Below are 20,763 nucleotides of genomic sequence, written 5' to 3' on the forward strand. Positions count from 1 at the left end.
GAATGGATTGAGGTGCAGTTGGTAACCATGATTCTCCAGAATTTTTGAAAATCTGCATTCCTAGAAGATGAATCCACTTTAGTTCTTTCTTGCAGTTGAGGAGTGGGTTATCCATCCAATTGCTGCCATTGTTACATTGACACTCTTTTTGTGGCTTGAAAAAGAGAAGTAAACTAACATTGTAGATCATTGTAGATGCAGTTTAAGGTTCACTGAGTTCCATGTCATTGCAAAAAAAACCAAAACATTTAAAGGAGACTTTCTGAAAGCCGCAGAAACTAACACAGATAAGTGGTGGCAATGTTTTATAGTGGCCACTGGAATCTTTGCTGATTTTGAGAACATGTTGGACAAATTTTCAAGGAGAATTTGATAAAGTCTGCTTCCACAGACCAAAGGACTCAGCAGGAGAATCATCTGGGCCCTTCTAGGTAGATGAATCTAGAGGAGACTTATGGGGGAAATGGAGATTCTAGTCTGAGAATGTTCTCTCTGTCATTCTGATAAACCCTCACCACTGCCACCTGGTTCAAAACCACTGGCTTATTGAATTAAGCAGAGTACCTGTATATTAAATTTCTTCTAGTCCCTCATTTTAGAGACGGTTAAAATAGTGTATTGTGTTGACTTATACGATCTCGCTTATGTTGGTCTGACAGAATAAATAAAAAGATTAAATGTGAGCTCTGTAGGTGTTCTATAAAGGTTCATCAAATTACCATGAAAAGTAGTCTCCATAAGAATACTCAGCTCTCTCAGCTCTTGGCCTGAGTAGTGAATATCCTATTCATTTTAGTTGATTAAATGCCATGAAAAACTCATTAAAATTTTAGGTAATTATCACTTTTATCTTCATGATATATTTTGTCACTGTTGGTATTATATATTTTTTACTCCCTAAAAATGGCACACCCAAAAATTTTTTAAATGAATTGTATTCTGTTTAGGTATGCTAAAATAATTACGAAAACACAAATTGGAACAAAATGGCACCTACAATAGAGAAAGGGGCCCATACTATAAAAACATGGTATTTTTTTCCTTTGTTTTGTTTGTTTGTTTATCTGTTTGTTTTTACCCTGTTGGAGGGACTCTTTCTTCTGCAGTTGACAAACACAGAAAAGAACTTTGTGAAATGTCAGCTACTAAATCAGAATTTCGGTGTATGTCAGTAAATACCTTGAAGTGTTTTTTTATTATTTGTTCCTACTGAATTAATGAAACATATTTCTCAAAAGCTACATAAAGAATGGCAATCGGTGTATCATTTTGTTCAGGTGATGCTGAAGGGCCTCTGATGTGGAGACTCTGTGGACCTTCAGCACCTATAGTGCCGCTGGTGATACCTAATTCCCAGGTGTGGATACACTTTGTCACCAATGAACATGTCGAGTATGTTGGATTCCATGCGGTGTACTCTTTTACAGGTGAGACTTGTGATTGGGCTCTCTGACTCTGGCGATAGATAGTTCATAATTTTTTCCACAAAAATCTCACATCTATTTTGTTAGATTCATTTCTAGGTAGCTGTTAGTTTTGTTGCTAATGTCAATGAGATCTTCTAAATTACATCTTCTAACTGTTGCCGATATCCAGGAATTTTTAAATTTTTACACATGGATCCTTAGCCCAGAGATTTCACTCCACTCTTAATAGTTTTGGTGCTTTGTCTATAGATTATCTTTGGGTTTTCTGTGTAAACAGTCCTATCTTCTGCAAAGGATAGTATTTTTTTCTTTTGGCCCCCAAAACTTAATGGTTTTTCTTGTCTTATTTCACTGACTACGCCATCATCACAATGTTGAACAGAAGGGACAATAGCATCTTGTTTCTGACTTTAATGTGAAAGCATATGACCTCTCATTGTTAAATATATTGATTTCTCTTAGGTTTTCAGTAAATACTTATTATCAGATTAAAGAAATCCCTTCAATTGTTAGTGTACTTTTTCAAAAATTCTGAATGGGTACAAGATTTTATCAAATGATTTTTCTGCACCTTTTGAAATGATTTTGTTTTCCTCTTTTACTATATTAATATGACAAATTATATATTAAAAGGCTTTCCTCTTGTTTAAACCATCTTTTAATTTCCAGGATAAACCCTAGTTGGTAGTGATGTGTGTTTTGAACGTATCTTTTTATATTTTATATATTATTTATTTACTATATATATAAATATAAATATAATATTTTATATATTATTTACTAATGCTTTGTACTGGATTTGCATCTGTGACATTCAGTTTCTATCTGAAAATTCAACCCAAGACAGACAGTGCTGTTCTTTGCTGCTTCTCAGGGCCATCAGAATTTTTCTAGTTTAGAAACTAACATGGATGGCAGTTCTTTTAGACTCTCAACATTATGTAAAAGTCTCAACTCCTGCCCTTCCTTTTGTGGAGGTCCAAGGCCATACACTCTCCTTCTGCAGGTCTTCAAGGCCTCACACCCAGGTCTCTGGGGCCCACATCTCAGTTCCACGTCCTTTAAAACTAATGACCTTTCAGTTTAAGATTAGCCCTCAGAATGTGAGTACTAATTTTTTTGTAGATTTTGGAAATCCCCTTTTTTGCTATAAAGTTTAACTATTAATCAAAATACATTTTGGTTATAGTTTTATCTAACATTTTGTTGTGTTATAATCAAACAGTTGATTGGAAGAGGGAATAAGATTGGTCAACCACTGGCCACTTGACTTTTCTTTATTGAATTGAAAGAAGAGAACTGGGTTTCAGGAAGCAGTAGTATTCGGGTAGAACGTCAGACCACCCCATGTTTTAAAAATATATCTGTTCTTCAACGTGCTATGTTAACGGATACTTTGATAGCTGACCACAGACATGAGTGCTTCTTATCAAATGACGACTTCTGTAGTTACGGTTTGGATCCTATTCTTCAAGCTTATATTTTCAGTGGCCTGTTTGTTTCAAGCAAGGCAATGTTATTTACTCGGTCCCTAGACACAGGGTCAGTTATACACACATCTAATTATTCTCCATTTGCGGTACAGATTATCTTCCTTCTCCTTTGTTCTAAATATGATCCTGTCTTGGGGCGCCTGGGTGGCTCAGTTGGTTAAGTGTCCAACTTCCGCTGAGGTCACGATCTCACAGTTCGTGAGTTTGAGCCCCGCGTCAGGCTCTGTGCTGACAGGGTGGAGCCTGGAGCCTGCTTCGGATCCTGTGTCTCCCTCTCTCTCTGCCCCTGCCCCGCTTGTGCTCTGTCTCTCTCTGTCTCTCAAAAATGAATAAGCATTACAAAAATGTTAAACATGATCCTGTCTTCACCGTGTGATTCTGTTTCATTAACACTATATGGAATTCTGTTCATTTCTAATCTTCTACCCAGTTTTACTTTGCTTTTATCCACTTTCATCTATTTATCCATGTATTGTTTTTTTTTTTAAATCATGGCTTTAAGATCTAGTTACTTTGCCTTTGCAGAGATGTTTTTTTCTCTTGTATCTAATTTAGAAGGTTACAAATCTCATTTCAGGCTGCGGGGGAATACAACTGGGTGAGAGTGGAGTGATCGCAAGCCCCAACTACCCCGCCTCTTACGACAGCTTGACCCACTGTTCCTGGTTGTTAGAGGCCCCGCAAGGCCACACCATCACTGTGAGTTCTGCTTCTGTTCCAGAGCAAAAATACCACATCCTATGTGGAAACAGAGTTCTTTGAATAAGCAAGCAATTAGAATAGGTTTGGATCCTGCAATCAGAGCATTGTCTTTCCCACATCTTCTCTGGTTAGAATACAGACTTCGACATCTACAAGTGTACGTTACTGAAGACATCTAGTTTGCAAGCGTAGGAGAATGTACATGTAGAAGATCTTCCCCATCCAGGAGAAGGTGCAATCCCATTCTGCTGAGTTCCCATCCCAGCCTGCTGGACTGTGACGATCCCTCTAGTGACTACAGGTCCGGGAGAAATGCCCCTCTCACAATTTCCAGTAGAATCTCCAATAAAGAAAAAGAGAAGAGGGGAGGAGAGGATTAAATAAGAGACACAAACACAAAATTACCTGATTCTACATAGCTGACTCAGCTTGCTTACAACTCACAGTGCCTCATTCTTCCTTTGTTTTTTCTCCTGCAGCTTACATTTCGTGACTTTGATATTGAAGCCCATGCAACCTGTGCTTGGGACTCTGTCACTGTCAGGAACGGCGGTTCTCCAGGATCACCCATAATAGGACAATACTGTGGAAGTTCAAACCCCAGGACGATCCAGTCTGGTTCCAACCAGCTGGTGGTGATTTTTAACTCAGACCACTCGGTGCAAAATGGTGGATTTTATGCTACATGGAACACACAAACTTTAGGTAAAAGAAACACTCTCTGCACTTTTTAAATTGATCTGTGCTTAACATTTATTAACTAGTTTAACAAGTGTGCATTTTATACCTACTCTCTGTCAGACTGAACTCAAAATGTTCTACCCGTGTCATCTCACGTAGCAACCTCATAAGGAAGACACAGTATCAATACATATTTTCTCCAATTTGGCATGGAGAGAAAGAAACCCAGGGTAGATGTGTTGATAATTTTCCCAGGTCATGAAGCTAATAACTGGTAGAGTCAGGATTTGAATAAAGACATTGGGGTCCAGAAATTTTGATCTTAGCACTTCACCACATTGCCTACATGGGCAAAAGGGCATGGCATAACCAGAGAACCAAAAATAATTGAAAATATAGGTTGGAATCACAAGTCGTTTGGAATACTTGGAGCTTGGAAGCAGAGGGCTGAGTGGTGAGCTGAGGGCAGGAAGCTAAGTGGTCCATATCACTAAGAGCCTTGTATTCCTATTGTCCCTCGAACAATAGGGAGCCATTGAAGAGTATTGAGCAGCAAATTGACAAGATTTGTGATTATAATGAATGCTCTGGCATGTGCAAGATATAATAGATTGATTTCAAAAGGGTACCTTTTATGGTATGTCAAGTATGAACTTCATGGAAATTCCCAGAAAATATAAGAACTTGCGTTGGATACTTTAGTCAGGATTACTTTAAAGCCTTGGAGTATCACACAGGGCAGTTCTTTATAGGAGAGTCAGAGTTATTACGAAAAGCTTTTTAAAAATTTTTTTTTATAGTTTTTATTTTTGAGACAGAGCATGAGCATGAGCAGGGGAGGGGCAGAGAGAGAGAGAGAGAGGGAGTCACAGAATCCGAAGCAGGCTCCAGGCTCTGAGCTGTCAGCACAGAGCCCGACGCGGGGCTCGAACCCACGAACCGTGAGATCATGACCTGAGCCGAAGTCGGATGCTTAACCGACTGAGCCACCCAGGCGCCCCGAAAAGCTTTTTTTATCTTATGAAATCACTGGATGCTGTTGAAGTCAGAGGGGGAGGGGAAGGGTGTTAGATGTACCAGGTTTTCCAAGGGGTTAAAAGCAAAAGATACAGGGAATTCTCTTTAACTTCATTTTGTTTGGAGTTCATGTTTCTTTCTTTTGTCATCTCTTGAGGACATATTTTAATAGCATTAAGTGATTTTCGATTTTCTTTCCTTCAATCCGTGTAGTTTATTTTCACCCATCAATGTTCCAATATGAATGAAGCAGATTGCTTAATGGAAGAAATTTATCCTCCTGAAAAATCACTTTCTCTAGCCCTGTATGTTAGGGTAAAATTACAAATGAGTGTAGGCCTGTATTCTCATGCGTTCGCAGTTACAAAATACAGAACGTGGTATTGTTCGTACTCAACTAGTCAATAGCTTCAAGGAAAGTAAAAAATATTGCTATTGTTTGAAAACAGAATAGAAGTTACCCTCTTTATGGCAAGGATTAGTGGTCTCTGGTGGGTTCAATAGAAATATAACAAAAGAGTAATGGCTGAAGCTTCCTCTGGGTTCAGTGCACCTTACATTTATTGGGAGTTCTTGTGACATACCTGCCCTGAAGGCCAGTGACTCACAGGTAAGGAAGAAGAAACTGAAATCTCATACTGAGAAATGTGTCTCCTCTGGAAGTCTTGAGCTACTAAAATTGTTATTTCCCTCTCAAATTAATGACTTCTTCTGTGATGATTTTTCAGGTTGTGGGGGAGTACTTCATTCAGAAAATGGTACAATCAGATCCCCTCACTGGCCTCAGAATTTTCCCGAGAACAGCAGATGTTCCTGGACAGTCATCACTCACGAAAGTAAGCAGTTGGAGATCAGCTTCGACAGCAACTTCCTAATTCCCAGTGGAGATGGACAGTGTCACAACAGCTTTGTGAGGGTGAGTGCACCTGTTTATTTAATGGGAACTGACCTGGGTTTGTGAACATTAACATTTAGACCGGAAATGACTCCTTGCCTCTCCAAGTAAGAAAAACACAGTTTTGTTGCTCGGATTTCTTGACTAAAAGCATGAGAAATCTCAACTATTAGGAGTTACAATTTGCCCCACAACACCCAAGTGTATTGCCCTGTGACTTTTCATTTGCTAGTACAGAGGCAAAGTAACTTAAATAAGAGGATTGTCTTCTGGCCTCAATAAATTTTTCTTGAGCGCTTAGGGTTCTTCCTTTCCATGGAAACTAAAGAAAAAAGGTCAGATTTTTTTAGTGTGTTCTTCCTTTTGTTTGTTCATTTTTGTTTTTGTTTTCTGATCGATCCTCCAGGACAAAACAAATGTAAGGGGCCATTACAGGCAGCATTTAAAGTATGTTATAAAAATGACAGAAAGCTAGAGATGTGGCTAGTGTCAGCCGCCACTGTGGGCCTCAAGGGCCCACAAGCTGAGAAGAACGTGAGAGACTCACATAAAATTATCACCGTGAGTAGTCAGGAAGCCTCTTTCTCTACAGCTGCACATACTGCTTGGGTGGCACTGACCTCCCTTTTCACTGACTTATGACCGTTTGATAAATTCATCCCATCTGTGCTATTTTGCATATCATACAATATATCTCTAAGACACCTTTCCACCTTTTAGTGGAAAAGACATTGGCCTTAAGTTCACATTAGCCGGGACTCTATTCCTATCTCTTGCATTTACTACCTGCGTGTTCCTCTGTGTGCTAATTAAACATTTGGCCTTAAATTAACCAAAAAAGAAAGCAAACAATTTGCCCTTTAGTAAGACTGTCTTAAGCATTAGAGGTAATGTGATATAATAACCCGAATAGTGCTTGGTACTTGGAATGTAAAACCACCTAATGAATAGTAGTGGCTTTTTACTGTCGGTGTTATTATTATTTTATATCATCGTTCACATTATGTTTTATATCTACCTGACCCATGCTGACTGTACAAATAAAAATCCCATACTTTTATAATGTATGTCTATAATAAAACACATTTAATACAAGTTTTCCTAATTGCTCTTTCATGAAACAAATGAACTCTCTCTCATGGACTGAGTCAATAACAAATGCATAGACATACATAAAGTCTCTCATATTCATCAGTTGTACAAATGGAATCCTAAAAGTTAGTTAGGCCCATTTTTCCTATTTAAAAATTTTTTTTTAATGTTTTATTGATTTTTGAGAGAAAGAGAGAAAGATAGTGTGAGCTAGGGAGGGGCAGGGAGAGAGAGAGAGAGACATAGAATCTGAAACAGGCTCCAGGCTCTGAGCTGTCAGCACAGAGCTCAATGCGGGGCTCGAACTTACGAACCTCAGGATCATGACCTGAGCTGAAGTTGGACACTAACCCTTGAGCCACCCAGGCACTTCAGCCCATTTCTCCTCTTGACCGAATGGAAACCCCTCTGACCTCTGGCAAAGCCAACACAATTGGCAGGTGGAATCCACTTGGAGCCCTGCCCAAACTAAGTGACCTGGGAAGCACTCACTCTTTCCCTGCCTTTACTGAGCCTCCCGTTTCTGCCAGGGGACACTGAGCTGGGCGGGCAGAACCGCTGGAGGGACCAGCTCCAGCCAGTGACCCTTAACTTCACACCTTAGACAAGAATTAACTCAAAATAGACCACACACTAAAATGTAAAGTACACACTATACGCTCCTAGGAAAAAAAGTAACAGAAAAATTTCAGGACTAGAGATAGATGAACATTTCTTAGACTAAACATCAAAGGAATGGTCCATAAAAAGAAAAACTGATATATCTTACCTCATCAGTTGGGGCGCCTGGGTGGCTTAATTGGTTAAATGTTGCCCTTCAGGTCAGGTCATGATCTGACAGCTTGTGGATTCAAGCCCATCATTGGACTCTGTGTTGACCACTCAGAGCCTGGAGCCTGCTTCAGATTCTGTGTCTTCTTTCTCTGCCCCTCCCCTGCTTGTGTTTGGTCTCTCTGTCTCTCAAAAATGAATAAACACTTAAAAAAAATCTTACCTCATCAAAATTAAAAATCTTGTTCTGTGAAAGCCTCTATGAAGAGGATGGAAAGACAAGCCACAGACTTGGAGGAAAGATGTATAAACCACCTATCTGGCAGCAGAGTGCTATCTAGAATGCATACAGAACAGTGAAGCCCAGCGGTGAAAACACAAAGAATCCAATTGAACTAAGGGGAAAAGCTTTGAACAGATATTTCACTAAAGAGGATGGTAAATAGACGATGGAAAATGTTCATCACTAGCCATTAGGAAAAATGGGAATTAAAACCCCAGGGAGATATTGCAGCACACCTTTCAGAACACCTAAAATAAAGAATTGTCACGGCACCACTGGCAAGGTGGTGGAGAAGCTGTATCACTTACTCATTGCTAGTGGAAATGTAAGACGGTACAGCCACTCTGAAAATGGTTCAGCAGTTTCTTATAAAGCTAAACATGCACTTGCTGTAAGGTCTGGCAACTGCTCTCTTAGACATTTATCTCTGAGGAATGAAACCTATGCTGACATACTAACCTGTATACAAATGTTCACAGCAGCTTTACTTGTAATAGCCAAAAATTGAAATCAGTGCATGTGTCCTTCAACAGGTGAATGGTTAAACTGTCACGTACCTACCAGGGAATGCAAGTCCTCAGTAAATACAAACCAACCCCTGAACAACTAATCATTTGGACAGATCACCAGGGAATTACAGCAGGTGAAAATAGCCAATACCCAAAGGTTACCTACTCTCTTGTTCTATTTATACGACATTTTCAAAATAACTATACTTAGAAATGAATGACGGCTGTAGGCTAGAGAGATGTGGGCATGGGAGTAAATCATATATGATTATACAAGGGCAACTCTAGGGACCCTCATGTGTTGGGATTATTCATCATCTTGAACATGGTGGTACATAACTGAACACACACACACACATATACACACACATACGAGTATAAGTAAAACTGAGAAATTGAGTAAGACCGATGGATTGTATCAACATCAGCATCCTGGTTATGATATTATACTATAATTTTGCAAGATGTCAATGTTGGGGGTCACTGGGAAATGTGTACAAGGAATTTCCCTAGACTATAGTTTACAACTGCATATGAATCTGTAGGTATCTTAATAGGCAATAATTTTTTATGTTTGTTTATTTATTTATTTTAAGAGAGACAGAGATAGCAGAGTAGGACAGAGGCAGAGAGAGAGACAGAAAGAGAATCCCAAGCAGCCTCTCTGCTGCCTGCCCAGAGCCTGATGCAGGGCTCGAACTCAAAAATCCATCAGATCATGACCTGAGCTGAGCCAAGAGTTGGACACTTAACCAACTGAACCATTTAGGCACCCCAGTAAGCAATGCTTTAAAAAAAAAATTGCTTAAATGATAAAATAATATGTGCAGCCAGGCCGAATTATACAAAACCTTAACGAAAGTCAGGAAGCTTTTGGCTTAATGACAACTCTGTGACATTCTGTAGATCCAATATGGTTTTGATGAGTCCTGGATCATCTAGGCAATGAAATGAGCTCTTGATTGACAAGGCAGCAATGAGTATTGAATACCTCTTTGCCTTTATTATCATTACAACACTTAACCATCGTGGGCCAAAAGGTAGGATGTCAGATTCATAATTAATGGCTTCAGGAAAGTATAAGCCCTTGATCATTCTTGAAGTTCTTAATTAAAGCACTTGAGATTCTTCATAAAAGCTTTATCTGTCACATTGCCTTTTTAGTAATATTGTAAAAATAGCTCATGCAGATATCTATCATTAAGTCATATTTATAATTTTTAAAAATATGAATAGAAAACTTCTGTATATTATTTTCTTGAATAGTAAAAGGGAGGAATCTTAAAGGGTATATTACAGAAATGTGGAAGTGTGTGATTCTTTCCTGATGCTTTTTTGATTTTAGATTTTTGGCAGAATATCTGTGCCTTTGTTCTTAGTAATTCCCATGACAGACACCTCCTATATCTGATAAATGGCAATGTAATTTGGCTTCAGTAATATAACTAACAGCTGGATACCCCATGTTTGAAAATCACTGGAAACGATATGGCTTTAAAGAACTGAGAAGTAGTAAATCAGTGCTATGAATCAGTTTTATTTCACATCTCTTCCCATGGACTGAACTCTCCATAGAAATTTTTTTTTTTTTTTACAAATAGTTTATTGTCAAATTAGTTTACACATAACACTCAGTGCTCATCCCCACAAGTGCCCTCCTCCATGCCCATTCCATAGAAATGTTTTTAATGGCTTGTAATTTTTTGCTGTCTTTGAGGAATATTCCTGAAAGTAATATGTTCAAATGAGTAATTCTGTATAACTTGATATGAAGAAAATGTTGAAGAGTCAAGTAAGACTGATCCAAACCCATATACCTCCTTGGGCTAGATGATACTTAGCTGGAAGTAGGGATGGGGCTTTGTCCCATGCAGTATAGGATGTTTACAGCTTCCCTGACCCCTGCCCACTGCATGCCAGCCCCCACAAGAAATGTTGCAGTCAAAAATGCCTCCAGGCCCTGACAAATGTTCCCTGGGGTGGGGGGATGGGCACAGTTGCTCCTGGTTAAGCTTCACTCAACTAGGGAGATCTTCTCTGGTTAAACGTGTTAAATGGTTTTTTCCCCAGTATCGTATATTTATTACCTAATATGAATATTTTCCTTGAGTCACTCAACATTTTAGTTACTGTGATCTCTTGCCTGAACGACTGCAAGATTCTCCTGGATGATCTCCCAGTATTCCCTCTTTTCTTCCTATTTTCCACATTGTAATGATTTTCTAAAATGTATTTAAATGTATCATTATTTTTGAGAGAGAGACAGAGTGTGAGTCAGAGAGAAGCAGAGAGAGAGAGAGATACAGAATCTGAAGCAGGCTCTAGGCTCTGAGCTGTCAGCACAGCCAACCCGATGCCGGGCTCAAACTCACTAACTGTGAGATCATGACCTGAGCCAAAGTTGGATGCTTAACAGATTTGAGCCACCCAGGTGCCCCTCACATTGTAATAATTTTCAAAAGTGTCCTGGAGCCTGTTTTCCACTGGCCCCTTGCCATTTTCAGGACCTTAGCCTGGAGGCTTGCAGAGACTCTGCAACCTCTCTCACTTATTATTCAGTTTCCACTCTGTTCTCTGAAGTAACCCCACCCCTTCCTGCCCCGGGGCCGGGGGGGGGGGGGGGGGGCGCTTCTGCAGGCAGTCACACCCTCTCCAAACCAGGTAAAGTCCCCTGTTATATACTCTAGACAGCTCCACGGCAGCTGGCAGCTCCTTTCATGGCTGGAACTATGCATTTAAAGTGATTCTATGGGGGTGCCTGGTGGCTCAGTGGGTTAAGTGTCCAACTTCGGCTCAGGTCATGATCTCATGGTTAGTGAGTTCCAGCCCCATGTCGGGCTCTGTGATGACAGTTTGGAACCCGAAACCTGCTTCAGATTCTGTATCTCCCTCTCTCTACACGCCTACCCCACTCATGCTCTGCCTGTCTCTCTCTTTCTCAAAAACAAATATTTTTTAAAAAATTTAGGGGTCCCTGAGTGGCTCAATTGGTTAAGCATCCAACTTCAGCTCAGGTCATGATCTCGTAGTCTGTGGGTTCTAGACCCGTGTTGGGCTCTGTGCTGACAGCTCAGAGCCTAGAGCCTGCTTCGGTTTCTGTGTCTCCCTCTCTCTCTGCCCCTCCCCGACTCGTGCTCTTTCTTTTGCTCTCTCTTCAAAAATAAATAAAACATTAAAAAATTTTAAATTTAATTTAATTTTTTAATGTTTTATTTATTTCTGAGAGAGAGAGAGAGAGAGAGGCAGCATGAGCAGGAGAGGGTCAGAGAGAGAGGGAGACACAGAATCTGAAACAGGCTCCAGGCTCTGAGCTGTCAGCAAAGAGCCGGACATGGGGCTCAAACCCACAAACCATGAGATCATGACCTAAGCTGAAGTCAGACGCTCAACCGACTGAGCCACCCCATAAAATTTTTTTTTTAATTTTAAATGATTCTATGATTAATATTTTTCTCCAGTTAGGCTGGTTAGGATTGGCTTGATTTGGAAATTTAATGCTCACAGTTTATTCCTCAGCAATGACTTTTCACATGGGCTCAGATACGAATTACTTTTTTTAAAGTGGCCAGACCAATTAAATGACAGCCTAAGTCCACTTGGAAGTTACCAACCCAGTTTTCGGTAAATAGCACCTCATGCCTGAATCTCATCCTTTCTTCAAAATGAACCTTAAAGTTGAACACTGCCAGGAAGTCTTCCACGATTTATTGCAGTTCATACTGATTACATATATACTTGCAATTCCTGTCCATTTTCCTCATGCTCTACATATGTATTAATATCTATTGGTAAATGTTACCTCCTTGCAGCCCACAGACCGCTATCCACCCGGGACAAATGGTAAGGCTCACAGTAGCACACATTGCTGCTCTATCTCCCTTGAAACCTAACGATCTTAGCTAGATCAGGCCCATGAGGAGAAGGTAAGGAGATAATGAGTAGTGGTTGATTTTTTTTTTAAAGAAATCACTGCCTAGCTACATGAAAACTCAGTCTCCTTTGAAGAGTCAAGAATGGGATATCTTTTGAAAAAGCAGCTAAAAACACCATTCTCAAAAAAAAACCATTACAGATTTGCATGTGTTTGATTCACTATCGTGTTTAGGTCTATTACACCCCGGCTCCATGTATTTTCCAGCCTAAGCACATTAGACTATCTGCAGAGGACAACTTCAAGCATTAAGTCATGTGTGTGGCTCTGCTAGGTGTGGGCAGGAACCGAGGAAGTGGACGACGCCCTGTTAGCCTCGAGCTGTGGGAATGCGGCCCCCGGTTCCATCATCACACCAAGAAATGTGTTCACAGCCGTGTTCCAGTCTCAGGAAGCGCCGGCTCAGGGATTCTCTGCCTCCTTCGTGAGCCGTAAGTAGCACTAAAACCAAACCTGGGGTCCTTCAAAGGATGGGGCTGCCACAGGCAGGCTTGTGGGAGACTGGGGGCTGAACCAGGATTGAATGGAACCAGGGTCCAAGGGGAGATGGGGGGGAGGGTCACCTGATCCCTGAGAGCACACTCTTCCTTCAAAAACCAGTGACAGTGGAACTGAATTCAACGGGAGGCCAATTGAGAGGTGACAGAGAGCTGGAGTGCCACCAGCCAACATCTCAAAATGACCCTAACGCCCAGTGTAGGGCAGAAATTAGGCAGAAGCCCAGGAGGCTGGTAATTAGTAGATGATCAGTGTGCCTGGTGAGCGGGACACTGGCCTCCAAGGAAATCACCCTGGGGCTTTTTGAACCCACTGAGTGTTGGATGGTCAGGCCTCACTTGACCCCCCCAGAACTCACAATGTCCACGGGTAGGGACTTGCATGTTTTCGCTCTCATACAGATGACTCTCAAAGTCAGTAAACTTTGTGAGCCACTTTCTTCAGGATTTTTCCTTCCTACTGTGATTACTGCTCACAGATCAGATTAGTAGGAAATGCAGCGGATTTCAAGGTGGAGAAGCAGTGACGTGTGCCTACGGACTGTATTCGGAGGAGCAGCCCCTCAACACGAACCACTGTTTAGGAAGAAGTGTGATAAAAGCAATTAGAGAGAGCGATGCAGGGAAGAGGTATTTCAGACACGAAGGAAAGACAGGGTGGTGTAAAGGGAGGAAGGAGAGGCCAGCCCAGGCCTAATTCCAGGTCCTCCTTCACTTGGTTCTTGTGCAAGTGTGTGCATGCGAAACTGTGTATCTTAATATCCATTTAGGAGGATACTGATGTTTTCATATGTGATGGATCAGGGAGTGCTGTGGATTAACTAGTTAGTGGTTATACGAAAACGAATGTCATTTTAGTGGTACTGATGTGAAATGTTTGGGTATGGGAGTGAATGGTCAAGAAAATTCTTGAGACATCTTTGGTACATAAGCAGTGGTTTTTTTAAAGCAAGGTGACAGGACCCACGGGCAGAAAGAGTTGCACTGGGGTTGTGAGGAGTGACTGATTATATAGTTTCAAGTTGGGGGGAGGTTAAGGATAACTAAGTCTCTAAGGAATTTGGAAGCAAGGTTTCCAGAACCTTGAGGGGCCAGCCGTTGTTAGGATAAAGTCATTTACTACTGTCTAATATGTTATATATGTTATAATATATATATAACACTAACATTTATTGATTTATTTTGAGAGAGAGAGAGAAAATCCCAAGTAGGCTCTGCACTGTCGGTACAGAGCCTAATGTGGGGCTTGAACTGATGAATCATTTGAGATAATGACCTTAGCCAAAACAAAGAGTTGGACACTTAAGCTTAACCAACTGGGCCACCCAGGCACCCCTCGAGAGAGATTTTTATATGTAAAAGGAGACTTACAGAAGGTCAGGGTTAATATCAAGCTCAGGTTGTCTTTTGCCCCTAGCAAAGTATTAACATTGATACAGATGAGTTCCTGGAGGAAGTTCACCCTGCCCTGCCGTTGGATTATTTTTCTACATTTCTTTTGCCTTTGTTCTCCACATCAGTAAGAGGATGGTTCTCTATTTCTGACACCAGGGAATCATTTATGTGAGAATTTGGTAAGAATTGGCATTAGTAAATTCACCATTTTTAAAAGCAGGTATTAGTTTTATGGCCAGATTACAATATTAATGAAAATAACATAGTTTTCTAATATTATTATAAGATATGTTAAAACCAATAATGGGGCACCTGTGTGGCTCAGTCTGTTAAGCAGCCGACTTTGGCTCTGGTCATGATCTTGCGATTCATGAGTTCGAGCCCTGTGTCAGCCTCTGTGCTGATAGCTCAGAGCCTGGAGCCTGCTTCAGATTTTTCTGTCTCCTTTTCTCTCTGCGCCTTCCCTGTTCACACTTTGTCTCTCAAAAATAAATAAACATTAAAAAATAAAAACAATAAGTGAGAGTACCTGTCTAGCTCAAGTCAGTAGTACATGTGCCTTTTGATCTCAGGATCATCAGTTCAAACCCTATGTTGGGCATGGAGCCTCCTTAAAAAACAAAAAAACCAAAACCATGTAAGCATACAAATCACTGCATCTGTTTTATCTCTTTATCTACATGAATAATATTCAATCTTTGCTCAGTTATCCCTTCCATACTATCTTCAAATTAAGTGATCTGCAGTGGATTTTTGGTAAAATGTCTACTACTTAGCCCCAAACTCTGAAGCATTTTCTAAAACACATAGAATGTTCTCATTTTGCATGCATATGTATTTTAAAATCAGAGCACCATCCCCTTAATTATTTGGAGTGTATCAGGAAATATGTCTCAAGGGAACTTGAGGTTTTCCCTTGCTGATAAGATCCTACATGTGAGAACAAATATTCTGATAAAGTCTTTTTCTTCCCACATAGGATGTGGAGGTAATTTCACGAACCCTTCAGGTTATATCCTTTCTCCAAACTACCCAAAGCCATATGACAACAACATGAATTGCACCTACATCATAGAGGCTGATCCTCTGTCCCTGGTCCTCCTGACTTTTGTGTCTTTCCACTTGGAAGGTAAGTTTATTCTTATGTTAATTACAGTTATATTCTTAATAAATGAATGAGTGATACATAGAGGCAGAAGTAGTGTAAAATCAACATTTGAAGAAAATATTTAAAATGTTAGAGTATTTTGGGGATGCTTGGGTGGCTCGGTCAGTTGAGCAGTCTACTCTTGATTTTGGCTCAGGTTAAGATCTCGCCGTAGGTAGGGTCAAGCCCCGCGTTGAGCTCTTCACTGACAGTGAGGAGCCTACTTGAGATTCTCTCTCTCCCTCTCTCTGCCCCTTCCCTGCTCATGGGTGCATTCTCTCTCTCTCAAAATAAATAAATAAACATTAAAAAATAAAATGTTAGAGTATTTTTGATGTAAACTGGATTAAAATTTCATCCAATATGGGGCGCCTGGGTGGCTTAGTCGGTTAAGCATCCGACTTTCACTTAGGTCATGATCTCGCGGTTTGTGGGTTCGAGCCCCGCGTCGGGCTCTGTGCTGACTGCCAGCTCAGAGCCTGGAGCCTGTTTCAGTCTGTGACTCCCTCTCTCTCTGACCCTCCCCTGCTCATGCTGTCTCTCTCTCTCCTAGAAATAAATAAAACATTAAAAAAAAATTTCATCCAATATTCTAAGAACATATGTACCATTCTATATATTCTATCCAGAAATGAAAAAGTAACATAAGTGCTTTAAGAATGTAACATAGCATCAGGTAAATTGCTTAAAGAAAAAAAGGTCTGAAAGGTAGTACATGTTAATGACAGGGTTTTTAAAAAATATTTTAAAGTTGATTTTTTACAAATTAACTTTCCATTTCTAAATTATGAGAAGTCTGTAAATTTGTCAAGCTACCTCTGCATAACCAAAAGTTTTTCCTGTTTGGGTGCATCTTCCATGACCATGAAAAGTTATAGTAAGCAAAACATTGTATAGTATTCAGCATTCAGGAAATTTATGTTTCATAAAGATAATGACATGTCATTACTCCTACATTGATAAATTATACAAAGCTTCTCTCACTTTATCTTTTTTCTCTGCCCTCCTTTCCCCACATCTCTACAAGTTGTAAATTTTGGCACATGTGTTTGCTAGAAAATGCCAAGTATGAATTGATATATGTCACTGTAAAAATGGAATATGAAGTAAAATATATCTTTTCAGCATTTGCTAGCACAACATCTCTGTAATATAAAAATGTGTTCACAACATATAAAGTATTAGGGAAGGTAAATCAGTTTATCTAAAATGATTCAATTTTGTATTTAAAAATAACATAAGAAGCAAAACAGTCAAACGTAGGGAAAGGGAAGGAAAAATAAGTTAAAAACAGAGAGGGAGGCAAACCATAAGAGACTCTTAGAAATACAGAGAACAAACTGAGGGTTGCTGGAAGGTAGTTAGGTGGGGGAATGGGCTAAATGGGCTATGGGCATTATGGAGGGCACTTGCTGTGATGACCACTGGATGTTATATATAAGTGATAAATCACTAAATTCTACTCCTGAAAAAAAATATTTAAAGTATTATAAGAGCAGAAACAAAATACCATATGTGTAAGGCTATTAAGTAGTACTTTAAAAGCTTACCACTGTGCATAGATTTATAGGAGATATGTATTTTCTTTATACCTCTTCTAGTATTTTTATAATTGGGGAAAAGTTATTTTAATAATAGGAGAAAAGCATGTGGCTTGGTTTGTGTATTTGTTCTCATTAAATTACATCATCATAAAAATGTCATATGCCAATATCATTTAGAATTAAAAAGAGATGCTGGTAGATATCCCATACCACATAGCCAGAAAACACACTGCCAATGCCAATGGCATATGTTTTGTTACAAAGGAATCCATACTGACCCCAGACAGTAGCTCCTGAGTTTAGTTGATCACGTGGGATTAAGGGATAAGCCTCCCTGGGGTCCCCTGGCTCGGGAATGGGGAGAGAAAGCACAGCATTTTACGATGTGTCTCAGTGCCATGCCAGCCACATACTAGTCACTTGACTTTATGCAAATTAATCTTTCTCAAACTCATTTAATTTTTTTTAATATAAAATAGTAGTTATTAAACACAGATAATGCTTGTAGAAGCCTATTTTGTGAAATTATAATGTATCCGAGTGGCCACTGTTTTGTTATTTTTGCTGCTTACCAGCCCGGCTCTCCAGATACAACTTAACACAAGTTGCCCAGGACACATACTCGGTTTTTCCAGGTTAAGTTATTTGCTAACCCTCACCCCACTGAACAGTTGATTTCTTAATAAGATGATTGGTTTATGATAATGTCTTGTGACATTTCCAGTGTTACAGGTACTCAGCATGTTTAAATGAGTAATTTCAGTCTATAGATTAATTGAATTATGATGAGTCCCAAAAAGGGCAACATTAATCAAATTTATCTTGTAATTAGATTCTCATCACTAACCATAACAATGCTGACATTCACTGAATATCATGAACAAGCTAGATATTCAATAGCTACAGGAAAAATGACCTTCTACCCCTTCCAATGTGAGCCTGAGAAATTCATGTTCATATGTATGATAAAACTGAAAGTTGTTCCCCCCCCCCAAAAAAGCTACAGGGTTTTTTATTTTTGCAGGAGACTTGGCCTTTCTAGCTGCTCTAGACCAAGGGACTGTTTCTGAAAGACTCTGTCCACACATCTAGGGATTTCTGAGCCCAGCATGCCAGTAGGTCCAGTGCTGACCTTGGCAGAGATGAGGGTTCTAGATCTACTCTTTTGGTGGCCAATTAGCACAAAAGGTAGATCTGGCAAGAAAACAATGGGGTATCCCAGACCACAAAATATAAAGGGACATCACTTGTTCATATGCTGTATCTCCCGAGCACTGACAGTTGGTTAGGAAAGGGATTACTGTTCAGGCTGGCATCCTGATAACTCCACAACCCACGGGTGCTTTCCCCCTCAGGACATTGCACACATTTAGTGACCTATACTTCCCTATGGTGAGTTGCTCCAAAAGTATGTCGTGATATTTTATGTTGCCCTAAGTTTCTCTTTCTCATTATTATCATTCCAATACTAGTCATTCGATATAATCTTCTGTATTCTAGTCCATATAATCTTCTATAATATATTATATATTCTATATACTCCCCAATGAAATATAAAAATTGCAGTGAAATCAATGAAAAGTCTTGGAAAAAATTTCTGTTTGAGCATTTACAAGGCAACATTTTTGGTTTTTTTTCCTGAATGTCACCTCAAGATTGAAATGGCTCTTGATATTCTTAACAGTGGTGTTAAAAGTTATAAATATAAAAAATGAAAACCAGGGGTGCCTGGATGGGTCAGTTGCTTTAGTGTCCGACTTTGACTCAGGTCATGATCTCACAGTTCGTGGGTGTGAACTCCGAGTCAGGCTCTGTGCTGACATGTTGGAGCCTGGAGCCTGCTTTAGATTCTGTGTTTCCCTCTCTCTGTCTCTTTGCTCCTCCCCTGATTGTACTCTCTCTCTCTCTCTCAAAAATAAATAAACATTTAAAAAAAAAAAATTAAAAATAAATTTAAACAATTTTAAAGGGGCATCTGGGTGGCTCAGTTGATTGAGCATCTGACTCTTGACTTTGGCTCAGCTCATGATCCCTGGGTTATGGGAACGAGCCCTGTGTTGGGCCCCCATGCTAAGTGTGGAGCCAGCTTAGGGTTCTCTCTCTTTCTCCCCTCTATCTCTTCCCCTGTTCCCTCCTCATACTCTCGCTCACTCGCGCTCTCTCTCAAAATAAAGTTGTAAGAGAGAAGAAAACTGAGAAATTAAATATGTTTCTTTTGGTCAAAAATGAAACACCAGAAACATACAAAAGCTGATGATAAAGTATAAGAGAGAAACTGTCAATGTTTGTACTTATTTTGAAATCAGATGTTATTAAATAAATACTTATTTAATTTTGCCAAATATTGAATGGTCAAAAAGTATATTTTTGTGTTTTCATTATTCATGTGCCCAAGGAGATGCCTTGATGTTGTTAGGAAGATGACAAACCATTTATTTGTATTTTTATTTATTTTTTACTTTATAGAAAAGATACTATAGATGAGGTACCCTGTGGCACATGAAGCCCTTCTATTTCTTGATTTTTAAAAAAAAAATTTTTTTTAATGTTTTATTTATTTCTAGGAGAGACAGAGAGAGACAGTGTGAGCAGGGGAGGGTCAGAGAGAGAGGGAGTCACAGACTGAAACAGGCTCCAGGCTCTGAGCTGGCAGTCAGTACAGAGCCCGACGTGGGGTTCGAACCCAAGAACCGCAAGATCATGACCTAAGTGAAAGTTGGACGCTTAACCGGCTAAGCCACCCTGGTGCCCCTATTTCTTGATTTTTTTAATCATTCAATTTCAATAATGACATTGATACACCTTGGTAAGAATGAAAAGTTTAGAAATTCTTAACTAAAAAAAATCCTAAATATGGGTAAAATCTTTTTTCTTTTTTTTAAGTTTATTTATTTTGAGAGACGGAGAGCAGTGGAGGGGCAGAGAAAGAGAGAGAAAGAGAGAGAGAGAGAGAGAGAGAGAGAGAGAATCTTAGGCAGGCCCTGTGCTCAACAGGGGCTCGAACTCACCAAACACAAGTTCATGACCTGAGCTGAAACCAAGAGTCAGGTGTTCAACCAACTGAGTCAGCCAGGCACCCCAGGCACATTTTAATTTCAGTTTTTCTCAGATCAGTTGATAAAAACTGAATAGCAGAGTAGCACCTTACTATGGAAAATGGAGAGAAACAGAAAGGCAAATGCTTTTGCTCACTATCCTCTAAAGGTGGCCTCGAAAGGCCCTAAGAAGATTAGGGCTAGATTCACAGAGCGGCCAGATGGTAAGTCCTTTGTAATATTTGGCAGAATTTTTAAAATTTACTTAAAACTCCTGGTTTACAGGTTATACCTCATATAAGCTAAAAGGGAAAAGAAAAGACAATTTAGTTTTAGACTTTTCC

At 39.8% G+C, this 20,763-nt stretch overlaps 1 protein-coding gene across 1 annotated transcript in view; it reads left to right on the plus strand.

The window, feature by feature from the left end:
- Positions 1–20,763, plus strand: part of CUBN (cubilin) — a 274,401-nt gene that overhangs the window by 203,416 nt on the left and 50,222 nt on the right. Inside the window, 6 exon segments of the mRNA XM_039245893.1 lie at positions 1,278–1,427; positions 3,498–3,619; positions 4,102–4,327; positions 6,049–6,236; positions 13,076–13,232; positions 15,673–15,822. Coding sequence (XP_039101824.1) covers positions 1,278–1,427; positions 3,498–3,619; positions 4,102–4,327; positions 6,049–6,236; positions 13,076–13,232; positions 15,673–15,822 — 993 coding nt within the window.

The sequence above is a fragment of the Hyaena hyaena genome, unplaced genomic scaffold (assembly GCF_003009895.1).
Source record: "Hyaena hyaena isolate Hyena2069 unplaced genomic scaffold, ASM300989v1 scaffold_277, whole genome shotgun sequence".
NCBI classification, from domain to species: Eukaryota; Metazoa; Chordata; class Mammalia; order Carnivora; family Hyaenidae; genus Hyaena; species Hyaena hyaena.